The sequence below is a fragment of the Cibotium barometz genome, chromosome 41, assembly GCF_041138505.1.
Source record: "Cibotium barometz isolate CiBa-2024 chromosome 41, ASM4113850v1, whole genome shotgun sequence".
NCBI classification, from domain to species: domain Eukaryota; kingdom Viridiplantae; phylum Streptophyta; class Polypodiopsida; order Cyatheales; family Cibotiaceae; genus Cibotium; species Cibotium barometz.
Genome location: NC_141086.1, coordinates 48,686,192 through 48,704,612, shown reverse-complemented (window position 1 = coordinate 48,704,612; position 18,421 = coordinate 48,686,192). Strand labels below are relative to the sequence as shown.

General features: G+C 41.3%; 1 protein-coding gene across 1 annotated transcript; it reads left to right on the top strand.

The window, feature by feature from the left end:
* The first annotated feature begins 8,695 nt into the window (after window positions 1–8,695).
* LOC147615036 (uncharacterized) lies at window positions 8,696–11,420 on the top strand. The gene is made up of 2 exons (XM_086780028.1): window positions 8,696–9,370; window positions 9,486–11,420. The coding sequence occupies exons 1-2, from the start codon at window positions 8,696–8,698 to the stop codon at window positions 11,418–11,420; spliced, it is 2,610 nt and encodes an 869-aa protein (XP_086636154.1).
* The last annotated feature ends 7,001 nt before the right edge of the window (window positions 11,421–18,421 follow it).

The following is an 18,421-nucleotide window of genomic DNA, read 5'->3' as shown; positions in this document are numbered from 1 at the left end:
ACAAAAGTAGAGTCAAAGGAAGAGTTTTTGGCACTTGATTTGCAAACATCTGACCACTCATTTATCCATGCTCCTGATGCACTTGCCTTGTGCCTTAAAAGAGTGGATGAGGAGAAACCTTCCCTTAGAGATGAGGATTTTGAGAACAGGCTTATTGAGTTAGGTGTAGAGTCTTTTGGCAAAGATTTCAAGCTTCAGGCAGATTCTGATAAAGTGGAAAGGGTTGGCTCATGCAACTTGATGAAAGACAAAGTAGTAAGTGAGGATGAGTTGCAGAAGGTAGTTTCCTTTTAATCTTTTGCAAAATGTTATTGTGATTGTAATTTTTTTAAAGTGAGGTTTTTGTCTTGCAGATTGAATTGCTTGATAAGGATGATTTTCTAGGAAGAGCTAAAGGCAGCAGAGTGAAAGCTACAAAGACTAGGTCAAGAAGGCCTTCATCTGCTCTCATGCACTACTTACCTACATTGGATAAGGCTATGTTCTGTGCATTCCACATGAACTTCTCTGAAGATGCTGAGTTGCCAATATTTACCTTGAAGGTGTTGTCAAGGTTCATGGGATACACTCCCCTTCAAATAAATGCTAACAAGGTCTTGCTTCTAGAGAGAGCTGCTGCTCTTAGAATCTTTGGATATGCTGCAGGTTTCAATGCCTCAAGAGCAGGATACTTTCTTTGCTACTCTAGCTATGCATCTGCAGCGCTCAGATATCAATCTTCTTGGAGGTTATAGAAGGAGAAATTTTTTGAGATACAGAGGTGACATGCCAAATAGTCCCAAGAGAATCAAAAACTAATGTACACACAATATTTTGCAAGGACTGATTATAATTCAGCAAATATTTTGCAAGGACTGATTATAATTCAGCAAATATTTTGTAAGAGGTAAAAATGTGTTAGTAAATCATTAGTCTCTATCTTGAGGTGTTTGTGTAGTTTCAGATTGCTGGTTCTTTGATCTCATCCTTTGTAATTGCCTCATGTAGAACCAATTGAATAATTCTTTAAGTGCATTGCTTCTTCTTTGACCACCTCCTCTTCTGGTACATCTGAAAAAGGAAGTTCTCGCTTGATAGTGAGACTTTTCCATTCCTTGTGTGTTTCATGTTGCAAGGGGTCCTTCTGTAGCAAAATATGGTCCATGCAAGTAAAGAATATGCTACAAAGACAATTCTTTGTTCGTAAATTTAAGAAATTACACTTTAATTTTAACTGTTTTGATAAGTCTGAACACTCACCAAGTAATAAGTTATGTCTTTTTCTCCCCAGGCATCTATGATAGCTTTTATTAAAAGCTTTATTGCTTTTTTGAAATCATCTGCATAAGTATTTGAACCAACTTGTTGTCTTAGGACTTTGAAAAAATTGTCGAGTTTTTTCCAAACTTCCATACGTTTATTGGCTACATCTGGTCTACTTTTGACATTTGTGGTAATGACACATAGATGTTTCCAGCAGTTCCACATTGCATTGACTTGTTTGGTGTCATGGTTGCTCAAAAATCTTCTTGCTTTTGCTCCTCCCATTGAAACATCTTGCAGAACATCACCTGTACCTCTAGAAAGAACAGGATCTTTTTTAAGATGCACTTCGCCACCATGGAAACCCATTTGAGAGAGCAAGGCTTCGCATTTTTCTATGCACTCATCTGCAAGTTTAGTCGGCTTAATAGAATATGCATAGTCCAGATGAAGTCGGAGCAATTTGTCCAAGATTCTTATCTCTGCATGCAATGTACATATATGCACATTTTTTAAATGTATTGGTAGAATTGGATCCCAAATTTTAACAGAAGTTGGATAATCGACAGCATTCACATTATTTTTGGATGGTGGTTTTCCAATCTCATTTTCTGCAAGCCATTCTCTTGTCCCTGTGCTTGCCATGCAATAAAGACATGGATATTTGGTATTTGCTCCTCCACATACACCAAACATACACTTCAACGCCTTGAGGTCGGCACTCAAATGCCATTCCACAATGAAATCACCTATGTCGTCTACATGAAGGTGTTCACCTGCATTTTGGCGCTGAATAACTGAAGGAATGTCTGTATGTGAAAAGAGCCACTTTAATGTTTCATGACTCTCTACTGGCACATGAGCTGATCCAATCCACCATAGCTCCATTTCTGATTAAGTTTTGTGGTATGGAGAATCAAGCTTACCTTGACTATAGTCCAATGCTTTATTCATTAGGGATATAGATATTCTTTCCATTTTTTGACATTTTTGGATTTGAGCTTCATCTAATTTTATAACAAATACAAGTTTTCCTTCACAATCTATTTCTCGAATGTTGTAATATCTCACCATAAAAGATCGGACTTTTCTAATGTTCATCCAAATATTATTATAAACGTTGTATTCAAAAGGCGATTTTTTTTTCTCTCTCATATGGCATTGTTCCCTCAATATAGAAATACTCTCCGAAATATTTGGAAATTTCCTCATTTAACAGAGTTCTATATTTTCCAACATTGTGAGGTCTAGGCAACCCAAAAGCTTTGATTTTGTAATACTTAAGGACCCTAACTAGGTTTTAGAGATGGCTCTGTATCCCTTTCTACTCACTCCCACTGTGTCACAAACTTCTTGCATTTGGGAAGGCTGGACCAATAAGTCCATATCTTTTAGTAGATGTTGAAAGACTAGTTTTTTTTTAGTTTGATTTTCAGGAAGTTTCAAAAGTTTCAAGATATCCGACCTATTCATAAGCTCATTCAAAAATCTTACCCTTTCCTGAGCATTAGACATGTCAAATCCTAGAAGGGTAGTAACATGATCTCTTACAAGTTTTAACCTTTTTTTCCTTTGTCCAGATCTCTCTGTCAAGTTAACTACATCCCGCATTCGTTTTACTCGTGCTCTTAACCCTATTGGAGTTTCTTTTAAGGTTTTCAATTGATCATTTTCTTGTTTCAAAGACACTATTTTGTTTTCAAGTTCTATAATTTTTGTTGCATTCAAAGATAAAGTATTTTGAAGATATGTAATATATTTTGCATGTGATTGAGATAGTCTTGAACTATAACCAAGTAAGCCATCCACCCCATCACCAACAAATCTAATCAAATCATGTGGTGTGTGAAAAGAAGGATACCTTCCTGTTCTGGGATCCGGTGGATATAGACTTCCATCTGTTCATAGGTCAATATGCTTCTTTCCTTCATTTGCGAAGATGTTGAGCTTCATTCGCACATGAAAGGGGTCTTTGGTAGACACTCCGTGTAGTTGCATACTCTTGGTTGAGCTTGATATTCAAATGAAACTTACGATTAGATGTATCACTCATTACTAACAGAGCTAAAAATATTAGCAGAGCTATTAGAAGATGAGAGACGCAGAAGAATGAGAATGAGATGTAGCTTGTGAAATTCTTAGAGAAGCAGAGGAGTGAAACTAAGAATAAGCTTGTGAAATTTTTTGGAGAATGGATGAGAGCGCGTTCGGAGAGAATGGTTATTCAAAAGTAAGAGAAATAAGTATTTGTCACGAAGTCACTAAAAGAGGATAAATTTCGAGACGAGCCATTAAAGAGTAGCATGAAAACGATATATTTTTTTAGATTTTAAAATATGTACTTAGATATGTGTTCAATCACATAGATACGCTTTAAATATCCAAAACGGCCAAATTTGGAGCCGTTTTGACCGTCAACGTTCTACTAATTAGCAAGTTAGCGAATTCCTTACACAGCCCATTTTGAGACGTTTTTGGCCCTAATGACAACCATCGTGTGATTCTTCCTATGGAGCATGGTTTGTTCACCAGATACAACAATGCTTGATGATCCACATAGAAAACAAACTTGGTGGTAAGAAGGTAGTAACAAAATTTCTTTACTGCATATATCATTGCCAACCCTTCTGGCTCCGTAGTAGTGGTGTAGTTCATTTCAGCATCGTTCAAGTGGTGAGGCTGGCAAAGCTAATGGGGTAGTCTAGTTTATGTTCTCTAGGTTGAGTTAGTACACACCCAATAGCAAAGTTTGATGCATAAATATGCACATGGAAGATTAAATCCTAGTTAGGCATTCGTAAGATTGGAGCACTTGCCAGGGCCTTCTTTAATAACTCATATACACAGTCACAATCTTCGGTCCAAATAAACTTGATGAGAAGCTTGTACAATGGTCAAGCTATCTCAATGATGAATAAAATAAACCTTTGATAATAGCCAACATGGCCCATAAAGCACTGGACTCCCTTATAGTTGGTGGGTGGGGGCAATTCCAGAATGACCTTGATTTTACTTTTGTCGGTGGAAATCCCATTTTTGGACACTATATGCCCTAGAATAACTCCATGTTTAACCCAGAATTGGCATTTGAAAGGATTCAATGAGATGCGATATAATCAACACTTTTCAAATATTTTTCGTAAACACATCAAGTGCTTGTCCCAAGAGGAATGAACACAAAGATCATCTAATAAGGCTTCACAAAAGTCCCTTAGATATTCCTTAAAGGCTGTGTTTATCAATCATTGGAGTGTTGTAGGTGCATTGGTTAAGCCAAAGGCCATGACGCGAAAGGCAAACACTCCAAAATCTGTTATAAAAGCTATTTTAGCTTAGTCCTCTACTGCAATTGTGATCTGATTATAACCAGAGTACCCGTCTGAAAAGCTATAAGCCTCCTTGCCTGCAACTCTTTCAAGCACATGTTCCGAATACGGCAAGAGGTAATGATCTCTCCTGGTGGCTACATTAACCTTTTTGAGATCAACGCACACTCTGAGTTTCCCATTCTTCTTTGGTACAATGACTATCGGAGAAACCCATTCTGAGTGCTCAATAGGGTATATGAATCCACATTTTATAAGCTTTTCAATTTCCTCTTGTACAATCTTTGAATACTTGGGATTCATTGGGTAGGGACGTTGCTGGACCAGTTTAGTAGTGCTAATCATTGGAATTGTGTGTTGCACCACATTGGGTGGAACACCCTTCATATCATGGTATGTCCAAGAAAATATGTCCTTGAATTCTTTAAGAAGCATCTTAAGTGTAGCTTCTTCCGTCTTGGTGAGGTCTTGAGAGCAATAAAAACTCGTTTAGACTCGTCACCTGGATCTACTAGTTCTATCTCCTTAACTACCGCTGGGCCATCTCGTAGACACCGCTACTCCCATTGGTAGGCGTTCATTGGGCTTTTGTGTATCAGATTCTGAAACTATATTCCCAACTTTGAATGTGATGTTCCAACAAAAGAACTTGAAAGGAAATTCCTTCATTTTCTAAGAGAGATTAGCCACTAAAGGTAAACAAATGGCCTATTTTTTTTACTGTTTACAGGGTGCCTGAGTGGACAAAACTTGGCACCCTGATCTTGCAACCACCCTAAAACAACTTGTATAAATAGGTAATGCTTAGGCTCAGTAATTCAAGTTCTACCCAAACCTCTTTGAACCTCCTCTTCCTCTTCCCAAACCTCCAAAATCTTGCCACTTGGAAGCTTTGTAAAACTCTTCCTTTATATAACAATTATATATATATATATATATATATATATAGAGAGAGAGAGAGAGAGAGAGAGAGAGAGAGAGAGAGAGAGAGAGAGAGAGAGAGAGAGAGAGAGAGAAGCTGCCGTATTTTGATTGGTTGAAAGAAAGGTTTTTTTAAATCGCATGGAACAACATCTACGGAAAAAGGCATAAAATATTTCAAAAAGAAACACTGGGCGTGCATATTTTTAAGTGCACAAGGTGTTGGCTCCAGTCTTAGAGTCCCAATTCCCTACTTTTAAGCTCATGTCAGTGTTCTTATGATCGTAATTTCGTATTGCCACTCGTGAGACTAGACCAAATGCGTTGCATTTCTCAATGCACCATCATCCTCTTGAGGCCTGGCCCCCATCCACCACATTCTAGTGACTCTAGTGAGACCGATTCGGCATCCACCATCCCCCAATGACGAGTTGTCCTCTCTTGACACTCGAGTCCTGATCATTATTTCTTTTGGGTTATAAAATAAAGTATCTTGTTGGGTTGAAGCGATGGTCAAGATTCAACTAAACATTCATTTTTGAAAGTTGGCGATGGCACACTGCATTCTAAGTAACTATGCCTAGCACTCTATTGACTCTCGAGTTGTGATCGTTATTGCCCTTTTTGGGTTATAAAATAATAGACGCGATGCTTAGGATTCCTGCAGCAGAACATCTATTTTTGAAAGCTGGTTTGGCAGTAAACACAATTTCCAAGATTTGCAAGCAACTCCTTACTCCAAAATTTCTACGTAAAAGACGATTGAAGAGCTAAATAGCGACCGTTGTGATTAGCTTTAAACACCCGCCTACATTGTGACTGTATGATTAACTTTAAACACACCCATCAACCTACCCTCCCTAGTTTCACGCTCGCTAGCTTTTGTTTGTGTGATTACTTTTACACGCTAGTCCAACCCACCTTCCATTTCACGTTTGTTAGCTCTTGTTTAGGCTTGAAGTTATCTCCCCTTAAGTGAGCTTAGAGCTTTGAGGTTTCTTATGTAAGCATTTCTTGGCACATAAACATAATAATGACTTTTTTTAAGGAAGACATGACTTTTTTTTCAAGAAAAGACTGTGCATTGAGCACGATTCAATCCCACTCAAAATGTATTCATCACCAAGTCTTCATAACAAATGGACCTTTGATACATTTCTTGGCTTGCCATAGTGTATGTTTGATGAGAGAGAGAGAGAGAGAGAGAGAGAGAGAGAGAGAGAGAGAGAGAGAGAGAGAGAGAAGCTGTCGTATTTTGATTGGTTGAAAGAAAGTTTTTTTTTAATCGCATGGAACAACATCTACGGAAAAAGGCATAAAATATTTCAAAAAGAAACACTGGGCGTGCATTTTTTAAGTGCACAAGGTGTTGGCTCCAGTCTCAGAGTCCAAATTCCCTACTTTTAAGCTCATGTCAGTGTTCTTATGGTCGTAATTTCGTATTGCCACCACTACTGAGACTAGACCAAATGCGTTACATTTCTCAGTGCACCATCATCCTCTCGAGGCCTCGCCCCCATCCACCACATTCTAGTGACTCTAGTGAAACTGATTCGGCATCCACCATCCCCCAATGACGAGTTGTCCTCTCTTCATAATCGAGTCCTGATCATTATTTCTTTTGGGTTATAAAATAAAGTATCTTGTTGGGTTGAAGCGATGGTCAAGATTCAACTAAACATTCATTTTTGAAAGTTGGCGATGGCACACTGCATTCTAATTAACTATGCCTAGCATTGGCGGTGCTCCTGCTAGTCTCTCTCCTGGTGAACCCAAGGTTAATCCACCACCCCCTCCACCTACTTTCATGTAGCCTTAACCAACTAGAGGTATCAAATTGATAAGCTCATTGGTCCAAGGTTGTAAGGTGTAAGTAAGATCCCAAAGATTAAAAAGGCAAATTGAAATAACATTAAAAAGGGAGTAAAGAAGCTATACGAAGCATGATTTTATATTTATTAATATAAATTACTTTTTAAAAACCTCAAAAATGCTACCAAGGCCATTTCAAACCTTTTTTTGAGAAGGGCTATTTTTTAACCCTATCCTTCTATTGAGGGTTCAAAATTTTTCTTCAATTCTCTTGAAGGCCAAATGCCCCTTAGAAGGGTACTACAACTTGCAAAAATAAACGTTGTGTGCAATAGGAATCATCAATAATGGTGATGGTAGTAGTTGGTGACTAGTACCATAAGAAATGAGAAAGTCAATAAATAATAGTGATCACTAATGGTGATGTTGGTGACTAGTGCAATAGAAAGTCATTAATAATGGTGACATGCAATAGAAAGTCATTAATAATGGTGACGTGCAATAGAAAATCATCAAGAATGGTGAAGACACGTGTGTTGTGATAATTCTTGCTAGTGGGCAACCTGTGCTTCGCATGTCTTTTGAGACTCCAAATTCAAATTTTACCCACACCTCCTCTTTCCCTTCCAGAACCTCCAAATTCTTGCCATGTGGTAGCTTTGTGAAACTCTTCCCTAAGATTAAGAAGATAATATATAGAGAGAGAGATAGAGATGTAGAAAGTGATGGGAGTGGTGTGTTCACTTGTCTCCGGAGTATGGGGAGAAGATTATAAGGGTTTGTCACAAGGGGAACTTTACATATCGAAGCAAGATGGGAGCTAATTGAAATTTCTTTTCTCCTAGCACTCATTTAAAGTTCAAACCATCCAGTCGGTCTAGTCTCCACTATTGAGTGAGTCTAGTCCTTCTGATCACGAGTCTAGTGAGTCTAGTCCTGGGCCCGCCGGCATCCACCATGCGCCAGTGGGTCGTCTCCACTATTGACTCTCGAGTCGTGATCATTATTGCCCTTTTTGGGTTATAAAATAATGTTCTTGCGCAGAAGCGATGCTCAGGATTCATGCAGCCGGTTTGAAAGCTGGTTTGGCAGTCTCGCGATGGCATTAACGATCCACACCGTGCAGCTTCTAGGCATTCTAGCCTTCTAGGTACCATCCAGTGGGTCTAGTCTCCACTATTGAGTGAGTCTAGTCCTTCTGATCATGAGTCTAGTGAGTCTAGTCCTCCCATCCGGGGCCGGCATCCACCATCCGCCAGTGGGTCGTCTCCTCCACTATTGATTCTCGAGTCGTGATCATTATTGGCCTTTTTGGGTTATAAAATAATGTTCTTGGGCAGAAGGATTCATGCAGCAGAACATCTATTTTTGAAAGCTGGTTTGGCAGTCTCGCGATGGCATTAACGATCCGCACCGTGCAGCGTCTAGGCATTCTTTGTAGCATCATGATGTTATTATTAGGAAGGGCTGTAATATGTACGCCAGCTAAAACCTCACCCTCCAGTAATGAAGCCCAAGCTCTGCTGGCGTTCAAGGCGGGCATCACCCGTGATCCTTTTTCACGGCTTGCATCCTGGCACGGCACAAGCAACTCTCATTCATCCGCAGCAGGGAACCCATGCAAGGGGGGCGCTGGCGGACGAGCTGCGTGGGCGGGCATCGTCTGCGACGCCCAGAACCTGCACGTAGTCGGTGTGAACCTCGCGGGCTTCAATCTGTCTGGCTCCGTGTCCCCCTCTCTCGCACTCCTTCCTGCTCTTTCCACACTCGACCTCTCCCACAACAACCTCTCCGGCAGTCTACCCAGCGGCCTCTTCCTCCCCCACAGTGCCCTTCAACACCTCAACCTCTCCTTCAACCTGCTCAACGGCGAATTGCCGGAGTCCCTCGGAGATCTTTCCGCCCTCCTCACCCTTGACTTGAGCAGCAACGTGTTTGTGGGTGGAATACCGCCATCACTGGGTCAATGCAAGCAGTTACAAACGCTCGTTTTAGAAACAACTGGCGGATTTATCCCGCCAGAGATTTGGCAGCTTCCGGCTCTAAGCGTGCTCGTTATTGTCGACAGGGTCAGCCATTCCTCCCTCATTGGGTGATTGCCAGCAGTTGGAAGTTCTGTTCTTGAATGTCATCGGACTACAAGGCCTTATTCCAACGGAAATCTGGCGGCTCCCTTTGCTACAGACCTTGGTGGTGGAGGATGCTCAGACTGCAGAAACCATCGACAGCACGAGCCAAAGGCCATTTAAGCTTCATGGATCCTTGCCGGAAGATTTCGACTTCTGTCCAACCATAAGACAACTGGCTGTTGATGGGGTAAACCTCACAGGTGAGATTCCTCCTTCCTTAGGACGTTGCACATCTTTAAACTCTTTGGATTTGTCTCACAGTAGCCTCCAAGGTCCTATCCCTGCAACGTTACAAAACCTCACTAGCCTAGAAACGCTGTATCTCCTAAGTAACAATCTCACCGGTGGGATACCGCCTGAACTTGGAAGAATACAGACGCTTCAGGGCTTGTACTTACAAAAAAACCTCCTTCAAGGGAACATTCCCTCTACCTTGGGAAATTGCACAGCCCTGCAGGCCTTACACTTGGAATGGAACAGCTTGAAAGGATCCATACCGCCTGAACTTGGTCAGCTTCCAAACATACAAGAGATAGAGCTCAGCACAAACAATCTGTCGGGCATCATCCCAGATCAGTTCCTTCATGGCTTGGCCGTTGGCGGCTCCATAACAAATCGCTTTATTGATACTAATCAGCTGGAAGGCGTTATCCCTAGCTCCATTGGAAGAATACAGACGCTTCAAGTCTTGTACTTACGAAAAAACCGCCTTCAAGGGAACATTCCCTCTACCTTGGGAAATTGCACAGCCCTGCAAGATCTCACCATCGACAACAACAGGCTGGAGGGAGAAATTCCGGTAACTCTGGGCCAGCTGAGTGCATTGAGAAACAACTTGTTGATTGGAAACAATAAGCTTTCTGGAAGGATACCCAAGGAGCTTGGCAGGTTGGCACAGCTTCAAGTGCTTGATCTTTCCAACAACGCGCTGAGCGGGCCTATTCCCAAGGCTCTGGAGAACTGCACCAATCTTCTGGCACTACGCCTCTTCCAAAACAACCTCACGGGGACAATAGAGCAGTTTGATCTTTCCAAGATGCAGAAGATCAAGACGTTCACAGTGCAGCAAAACAGCCTCGTCGGAGGTCTGCCCCGTGGTTTCACAGATTGCCAACAGCTTGTACTCTTTGATGTGGGGAGTAACAACCTCTCAGGTGCTTTCAATTTTACTACAACTGGACTATCAAAGCTGCGGGTGCTTGTGATGAGCTACAACAAGCTAAGCGGAGAGATCCCCGGGTGGGTGTGGAAGCTCCCCCTGTTGCAGGCGCTCGATCTTTCCAACAACCGCTTCAGTGGCAGCATGCCAAACACCGTCACCCATCTCAGTTACTTCAAGCTAAACCAGAACTCCACTCAAAACCAGTCGACGCTCTACGAGGAGCTCCCCGTGACGCTCAAGTTCAGCTCTCAGGTCCTTCACTACATAATGAGCAGTAGGATCTTCTTCGATGTTTCGATGAATCTCTTGGAAGGTGAGATTGACGAAAGCTTCGGGGAGCTCCTGGGCCTCACAGGCCTCAACCTATCACATAACCTCATTCAAGGCAAGATTCCGCCCAGCCTTGGCAACCTCATCTATCTGGAAGTGCTAGACGTCTCCTATAACAACCTCACTGGTGGCATTCCTCCAGAGCTGGGCTTGTTGGGCGGCCTATCCGTGGTTGACGTCTCGCACAACCACCTGCAAGGCCCCATCCCCAATGCCAACAACTTCAACACCAGGTACAACTACACCAGCTTTGAGGACAATCCGGGCTTGTGCGGATTCCCCTTGCCCACACTTTGCTCGGCCAGTGGCGGTGCTAAACCGAGCAATACAAGTACGGGGTCAAAACCGCATGATCGTAAGGCAAAACTTGTGCAATGGATAAGTGGCTTTGCATCCCCTGGGCCTGCTTATAGGGTACCCCATTGGGCTTTTCGGGGGCCTGTACTGCTGCCGCCTCCTCCTCCGTCGTCTGAGGTGAAGCTGCCTTCACATGAATAATGCAAGAATTGAACTTACACTTTTATCATTTTGTGATAATATATTTCGGGCCTTTGGTGCATGTGGCCGTGTATGTTTGAAAGATTTACATTCTATCCTCTCCTTTCATAGAATCTGTACATGATGAGATCAATGTTGAGATAACATAATCTTCCTAATAGGGGCCCACAATGAGGTAAAAAAGAAAACCAATTAATTAACGAAAGACTAGCAATATTATTGAACCTTTAACCATTCTAATGTTCCACCACATTACGTTAAGATTATAAGGTTTTTTAAACACGATGTATCGGCGCGAAAGGAGTTGGTGGTAGTTGGTATCCGTCTCCTTTTTTTGGCGAGAGGAGTTGGTGGCATGGTACCTAGAGGCCAGCACACGTGCGAGGCTCTGTGTTGGCGTAATTTGTTTCTTCAACTGAATAGCAATACTTAGAGGCCAGCACGCGTGCGAGGCTCTGTGCGAGGGTGCGTGCTGGTGTGTGTGTGCCCACGTGCGAGCGTACGTTTTGGCGTCTATGTGTGTGAGAGAGAGTGCCGAGGGAGGAGGAGGGTCTTCTTGCTTTTTTGAAATGAAATTGTTAATAATAAGGGGCTTGCCCAAGAAAACTCGCTTCACATGACACTTCATAGCTCGACTAGCAGTGTTTTGCATCGTGTGCGCCAGTGTAATCACTTGAAAGATCAATAAATGACATTGTTAGAATGTTTCTACCAAATATGAATCCATAGGATTTTTTGTCATGAAAAATTAAAAATATCTTTGGCTTTATTATGGTTGTCGTCTTTCTAAAAGGTGAGTAAATAATTTTTCCTGAATAGTTGAGTGAATAGGGCCCTAAAATGAGTAATATAATTATAACTAATAAATAATCAACTTAATTAACATAATTAATAGTTAAGTAATATAACTAGCCATCTATCATCACGGGCCCAAAATGTGGCTCTCGGACATCGGGACGCAAGGTGACCCATCTCCCCATCTCACCATTAGCCATGGGCAAATGCAGTGTCCAATGCATTTACAACTATGCATAATTTTATACGTTTTTAATCTATATTAGCTTGGACTAGAAACCCCTTTCCCTCGATTCCCAATGTGCGAGGTACCCGGCTGATGTGTTGGTCCTTGCCACCATGACTTCTTCTGCGTGAGCCTGATATATATGTCCTCTTGACAATGCAACACTTGCCTTGTTAATTTGAAGTACCATGTCGCTATGTTAGTTTTCATGAATGCCTTATGTCAGAGGCTGATTGTTGATGTAGTTCAGCGGAGTCCTATATATTCTATCTTTCTTGGCGTTGTAAATCCGAGAGTTCTTAATGATTTTCTATTTGTGGAGGAGATTGTCCTCATTCATTGTAAATCCGAGAGTTCTTAATGATTTTCTAGTTGTTGAGGAACTTTATCTTCTTGGTCCATCATCACACCATTCTAATCATCTACCATTCCAATCTTTGTTGTCAATGTTGTTAAGGACAAGGTTTTCCTGGTCAAGTCAAGCCCTAGATATCTTGACACCAAGATAAGCTTTACGTGTTCTTTGCCATTGATTCCTTGAATCCTTGTGTTCGTGTTGGGGAGTTGTTGCCATGTGAATTGTTAGCCTTTAGCCTCTTGGAAGTCTTGGTGCAATTACTTACACACGCGCACTTTTGACCAAGTGCTAGCTTTCTGGGCATTGTCAATCCAAGATTTCCTAGTGATTTTCTAGCTGTTGAGGAGATTGACATCATTCATTGGCATAAATTTTATCTTCTTGGCCCATCGTCATACCATTCTAATCATCTACCATTCTAATCTTTGTTGTCAATGTTGTCCAAGATAAGCTTTATGTGTTCTTTGCCATTGATTCCTTGGATCCTTGGGTCTGTGTTGGGGGGTCGTTGCCATGTTTTGTCATGTTTGCATGCTTGGACACCAACCTTACTAACACCGATTTGGAATGTAATGGTTCATGTCCCTTCTACCTTTTTCACCCTTTTTTAGGTTTCTTTGACCTTTACACCTTGATGAATATATTTGTGTTTCTGCACAACGTTCTCTTTCTTGAGCCTATATTAGCCTTCATGACATTGTGTCATTGGCCTCTAAATGATCCCTCACCTTTGGAAACTTCAACCCCATGAGCATGTGAGCCTCCTTGCCACTCAAGTATGAAATCTAGACATTTATCAACCACTTCCCCCTGGTATGCTACTCCCAAGTGTCACTGATTGTATTTGATATTTAGCTTGCATCCTATTTACCCTACTTAGCTTGTTATAGATGCTTTACTACATGTCCAAGTTGTTCCTTAGACTTTGGTAGAGTACACCTGCGCTGTGCCACCTATACTTCAAGCTATTTATGTTTATAGACTTTCTTAAACTCTAGTCAATTGACCTCTTGGCCTCATGGTCCACCTGTAGGATGTCCACTCGCTCACTAAACCTGCTTCCCCAAGTGTCATTAACTTCATGGTGCACCCTTGTGACCTCATGTAGCACCTATTTTGCTTGGTTCCCCCTTAGCCCTTTCTGACTTGATGGAGCATGCATATATTCATGTTGAGTCCTTTCGTGACTTTACCTCTGTGCCATGTTGGGTTGATCACTCCCTTCATCAATCTTTGGGTTACATCAATTGGTCTTGATTCTAGATTTGGTTGATGTTTTGAAACATGCACTTGCTTGTTTGGGTTTTGTGTTTGACAACAAGATGTACCATTCATTTGTTTCGCAATGTGGGTTTATATCTATGCACATGTCAAGCTCCATTTGCTTGCTTGGGATATAACCCATAAGAATGGGCTGGCTCGATCTCTTACTGTATTCAAAAATGGTTTCGGATATTCAACTCACTAGCCTTTTTCCCAGTGGCATCGTGGCTTTATGTGGTCACCCAATAGCTCGAGTTTGCTTAATATTTCCAACCTTTTTCTTTGGTTTTGGATGTTTAGCTTTGTGCCCCTTGCATCAATGGTCCACGACCTTATGTGTCCACCTAAGAAAAACCTTATAGGCTTGGGCTCCATTGACCTAGCCGTGCTTGAACTTCATGCTAGGTCGAGGGTACACCTTATCTTGGTTGCTTTCCTTTGGAAAAAAAGGAGACATCTTCATGAATACACACACACACACACACACACACACACACATGTATATATATACACACGTATACTTATGGTAAGGTTTTCTACAGTGCACTACTTGACACAAGTGCTAGTCATAATTTACTCTTTTGCTGCATAGAATGAGTCGAGTAAACCTCAAGTTGAAAAAAGAAACTCTAGAGTAGAAGGTATCAGCACCCAAAATAGCGAAGTGCTTGGCTTGCTTGAAACTATCATATTAACAAACACTTGGTCGATAACTTTTTGGTAATGCCTCTTAGAACCTTGAGAGGACATGTCATTATTGGATGGATATGGATGAATGCAGCTCAATGGAAAAATTGCCTGGCCATAGGGAGTGTTTCCATGGTAAAAATCCATCCACACCCAATGCACTACAACACCTAGCACTTGAGTGCTACAAGGACGAAGCCTCACCATCAACGCAACCCAAGGCTACTTCCACACAACATCTACTTCCAACTTTTCATCCACATCTTTTGCGAAACAAACACCAATGGCCAATAAAGACCCAAGCACAAGAAAGCCACAACCTATCTTCAAATGGGTCCCCAAAGTTACTCACCTTGCTCTATCTCGACAACCAAAAGCCTGAAGGCCCATGTGAATTTGTTTCTACAATCAAGCCAAACCTAAGGCTACTTCAAGGTGTGGATTTGGGTTCTGAAGCGCGATCTAATCATTCCAAGAGACACTAATGTACAAGCCTCGCCAAGACCTAGGCCACCTTCAGTAGTTCAAATGTAGACAAGGGAAAGCAAGTCATGATGGAATCTTTGCCATCCCTCCCTCAAAAATTTTGGATTCTCAAAAATCTTCAAAGATCGCACTCTACCTCAAGGAGGGAAACAAAATATGCTCATACTTCAGTCTCTTCTATATTAAGAAATAAGGCTTCACATGTAGCTTCTTCATCAAGATCACCCTTATCTCAATAGGTTGCTCATGATGAATTTGCTATCTTGGAGATGCTTGATGTCTCCTCACCCCAAATTTCACTTCCCTAGCATCTCCTCCGGAGGAGGAACCAATAAGACCAATTAAATCTTATGAGAGTTCAGCCTTACCACCCTTAAAACTCAATGTAAACATTCCTATGGTGACAAGGTGTTGTTCATTGCACCTACCTCATCATCAAAATGAAAATGGAAAAACTGGCTTCAAAAGGCATACATCACCCTTCGAGAAGTCCATGGATGATGGGAAGTGGGCATACAACCACCTTCTATGTTTGTAGCCCCAAAATACTATTTCCTTCCCTGACAACTTAACTTTACACAAGGTGGGAACGTATTGGGAAAAAGCTCTTTGCCGTGTCTCATCTTTGTTTTGGTAGTGTAGGACATATTTTCAACGCTATGGCACCACATTACTCCAATTCATGGTAGGCCAAGTAAGAACTCTCCAAGAGAAAGCAAGAGAGAAATGGAGGAAAGAGCATTACCTTGCACTCACCCTAGCACTCTATGAGATGTTATTACCCACACTATGTCCATTCTAGGTGAGTCTATTGATGATTTTCAAGGAGTGATATGCTTGACCAACTTACCTATAGTATTTATGCCCTTCGATAACCATGATATAGTGAGACTAGTGCCTACTCATCTAGCAAGGTTATGTTTTAGGAGACCAAAGTGAGGGAAAAGATCAACTTAGTGACATTGAATTAGAGCTTACTTGTAAACTATGGTTATCTGATGACATGAGCTTGCCATATAGGAATGTTTTATAGGTTATCAAATTGCAGTCTAGGAATTTCCATCATTGCGTTTTATAACTTGAAGAGCCCATATGTAGCAGACACACAAACTTGATATGCACCAAAATCTTCAACTTGCTCATGTGTACCTCAACTTTAACATTAGAATTGTTTCTTTACTTCTATCACATAGCATGTAGTGCGTAAGTGGGCTCAATCGAGCTTCGAGTAAGTATGCCAAAGAGCGAGTGACGAGTAGCACTACAAGGAAAAGTGACCATAGACACGTTTTGACAACGTGCTTTAAAATGTTACGAGCACGTTTATAATCGCATCTACAGACACATGTCTATGTATGTATATATTTATGCAACTATATGCACGTCTATGATAATATAGATGCGCATATAGACGTGCATATAGAAATATAAATAGATGCCTTTATAGCCTCTATTATAAACGCGCTTATAGACGCACATATAGACACATAAATTGATGCGCTTATAGACGTGCTCTAGAATTTTTAAAAAAATTCCAGAGAGCTGCCTGTGCAGATGTACAGCTGCATTTTCTACACATGCAGCTGCATTTTCTGCACATGCAGCTCTCTGGTTTAAGGTTTTGCTTACTTGTACATAGACGAATCAAGATTAGCAAAGATATCAACATAAAAACTTAAATTAAAGATAGATATGCACAAAAAGATTTGTGAAGACACTTCGAATATTGATTAAAGAAGATGAGAAATTACATTTTATATCCAAAACTTTCTCCATACATGATCGTAGCCACATAAGGCTTGAATAAAAACATAGATACATAAAGAAGATGAAAAATTTCATCTTATATCCAAGAAATTGTCTATACATGATGGTAGCCACCTGAGGCTTGAAAAAGAAACATAGTTGCATAAACCAAAACTATACATGAAGAAAAACTACAAGGAAAACTACTCGGAGGAGTCATCACTCTCCGAGTCATCTTGTCCTCCTTCTTGTCCACCTTGTGCCTACACAAAGTGAATATATATATAAATAAAAATAGAAAGTATTATAAAGGTCGAAACATGTTTTGTAAATAAAAATAAAAAGTATTACCTGCATTGGTGTTCTTCTTGCTCGATTATATTGGTCGTCGGAGATGATCCCTTGATCATGAAGGTAATCCCATGTATCTCCTGTGGCGAGGATGGTAGCTAGTCTCTGCTAGGGTAGGATCTCTACCCACAATGTCTACCTGCTACATCACAAGACAAACATTATAACACAACTCAAATAGAGAGAATACAAAGAAAAGACATGAAGTTGCACTATACATACAAACTCGGCCTCCCATGATGCACGACCTCCAGATCCGAAGTGTGACGATCCATATCGCTCCATTTGTATTCGTCGTGCTTCTCTTTGTTACTAGTTCACTACTCCTTCTAGGATCTCCTTCTTGGCTTTCTTCCACTCGCCCTTTATGAGCAGTAGATGGCTTGTCCTGTCCATTTTGACCGGCATCTATTCGAGCTTTCTCATCCTTTGCATGTCTCCTCACTAGAGACCTCCTATTCTTAAGTATGTCTTTGATTTTGTGTTACGCCCATCTAATGTTAAACTAACCACAAAAAAAAATTATCCCATCCTACACATGATTTACAACGACTAGCTATGGTTTATGCTGTCAAGATTTAGAGACGTTATCTTTTAGAAAGTAAATTTCAATTAATGCCTGACCACAAAAGTTTAAAAATGGATCTTTACTCAACCGTGAGGATTAGGATACCTTCTTGTGGATAGCTTTAATGCAATCATCCACTAGGCTCTTCCTTTGCTGCTTAAAATGTATAAAGCAGTCTTTATAGTGTGCAAAAACTACTTGGCGCAAGTAGTTTACCACCTCCTTCCCACGAGAGTCGTCAACTATGCCGCCCACATCTGTGATGTCATAATATGATATATCACCATGATGTGGTGGTGACTCTGAAGCACTATCCCCACCCTCGAAGCACTGCCCTAAGCATCCTCTATCTCCTCTACCTCCACTCTCAGTGCTAGTGCGGTGTGAGGTACGACCGCCACCACTATCTCCATGACTACCCTCCCTACTACGACGATGGCTACCACTCTCATGAGAGCCATGATGACTGTGAGGTGTCACATCTCCTGAAGGTGCAGGTGTAGGAGATGCTATAGCACTTA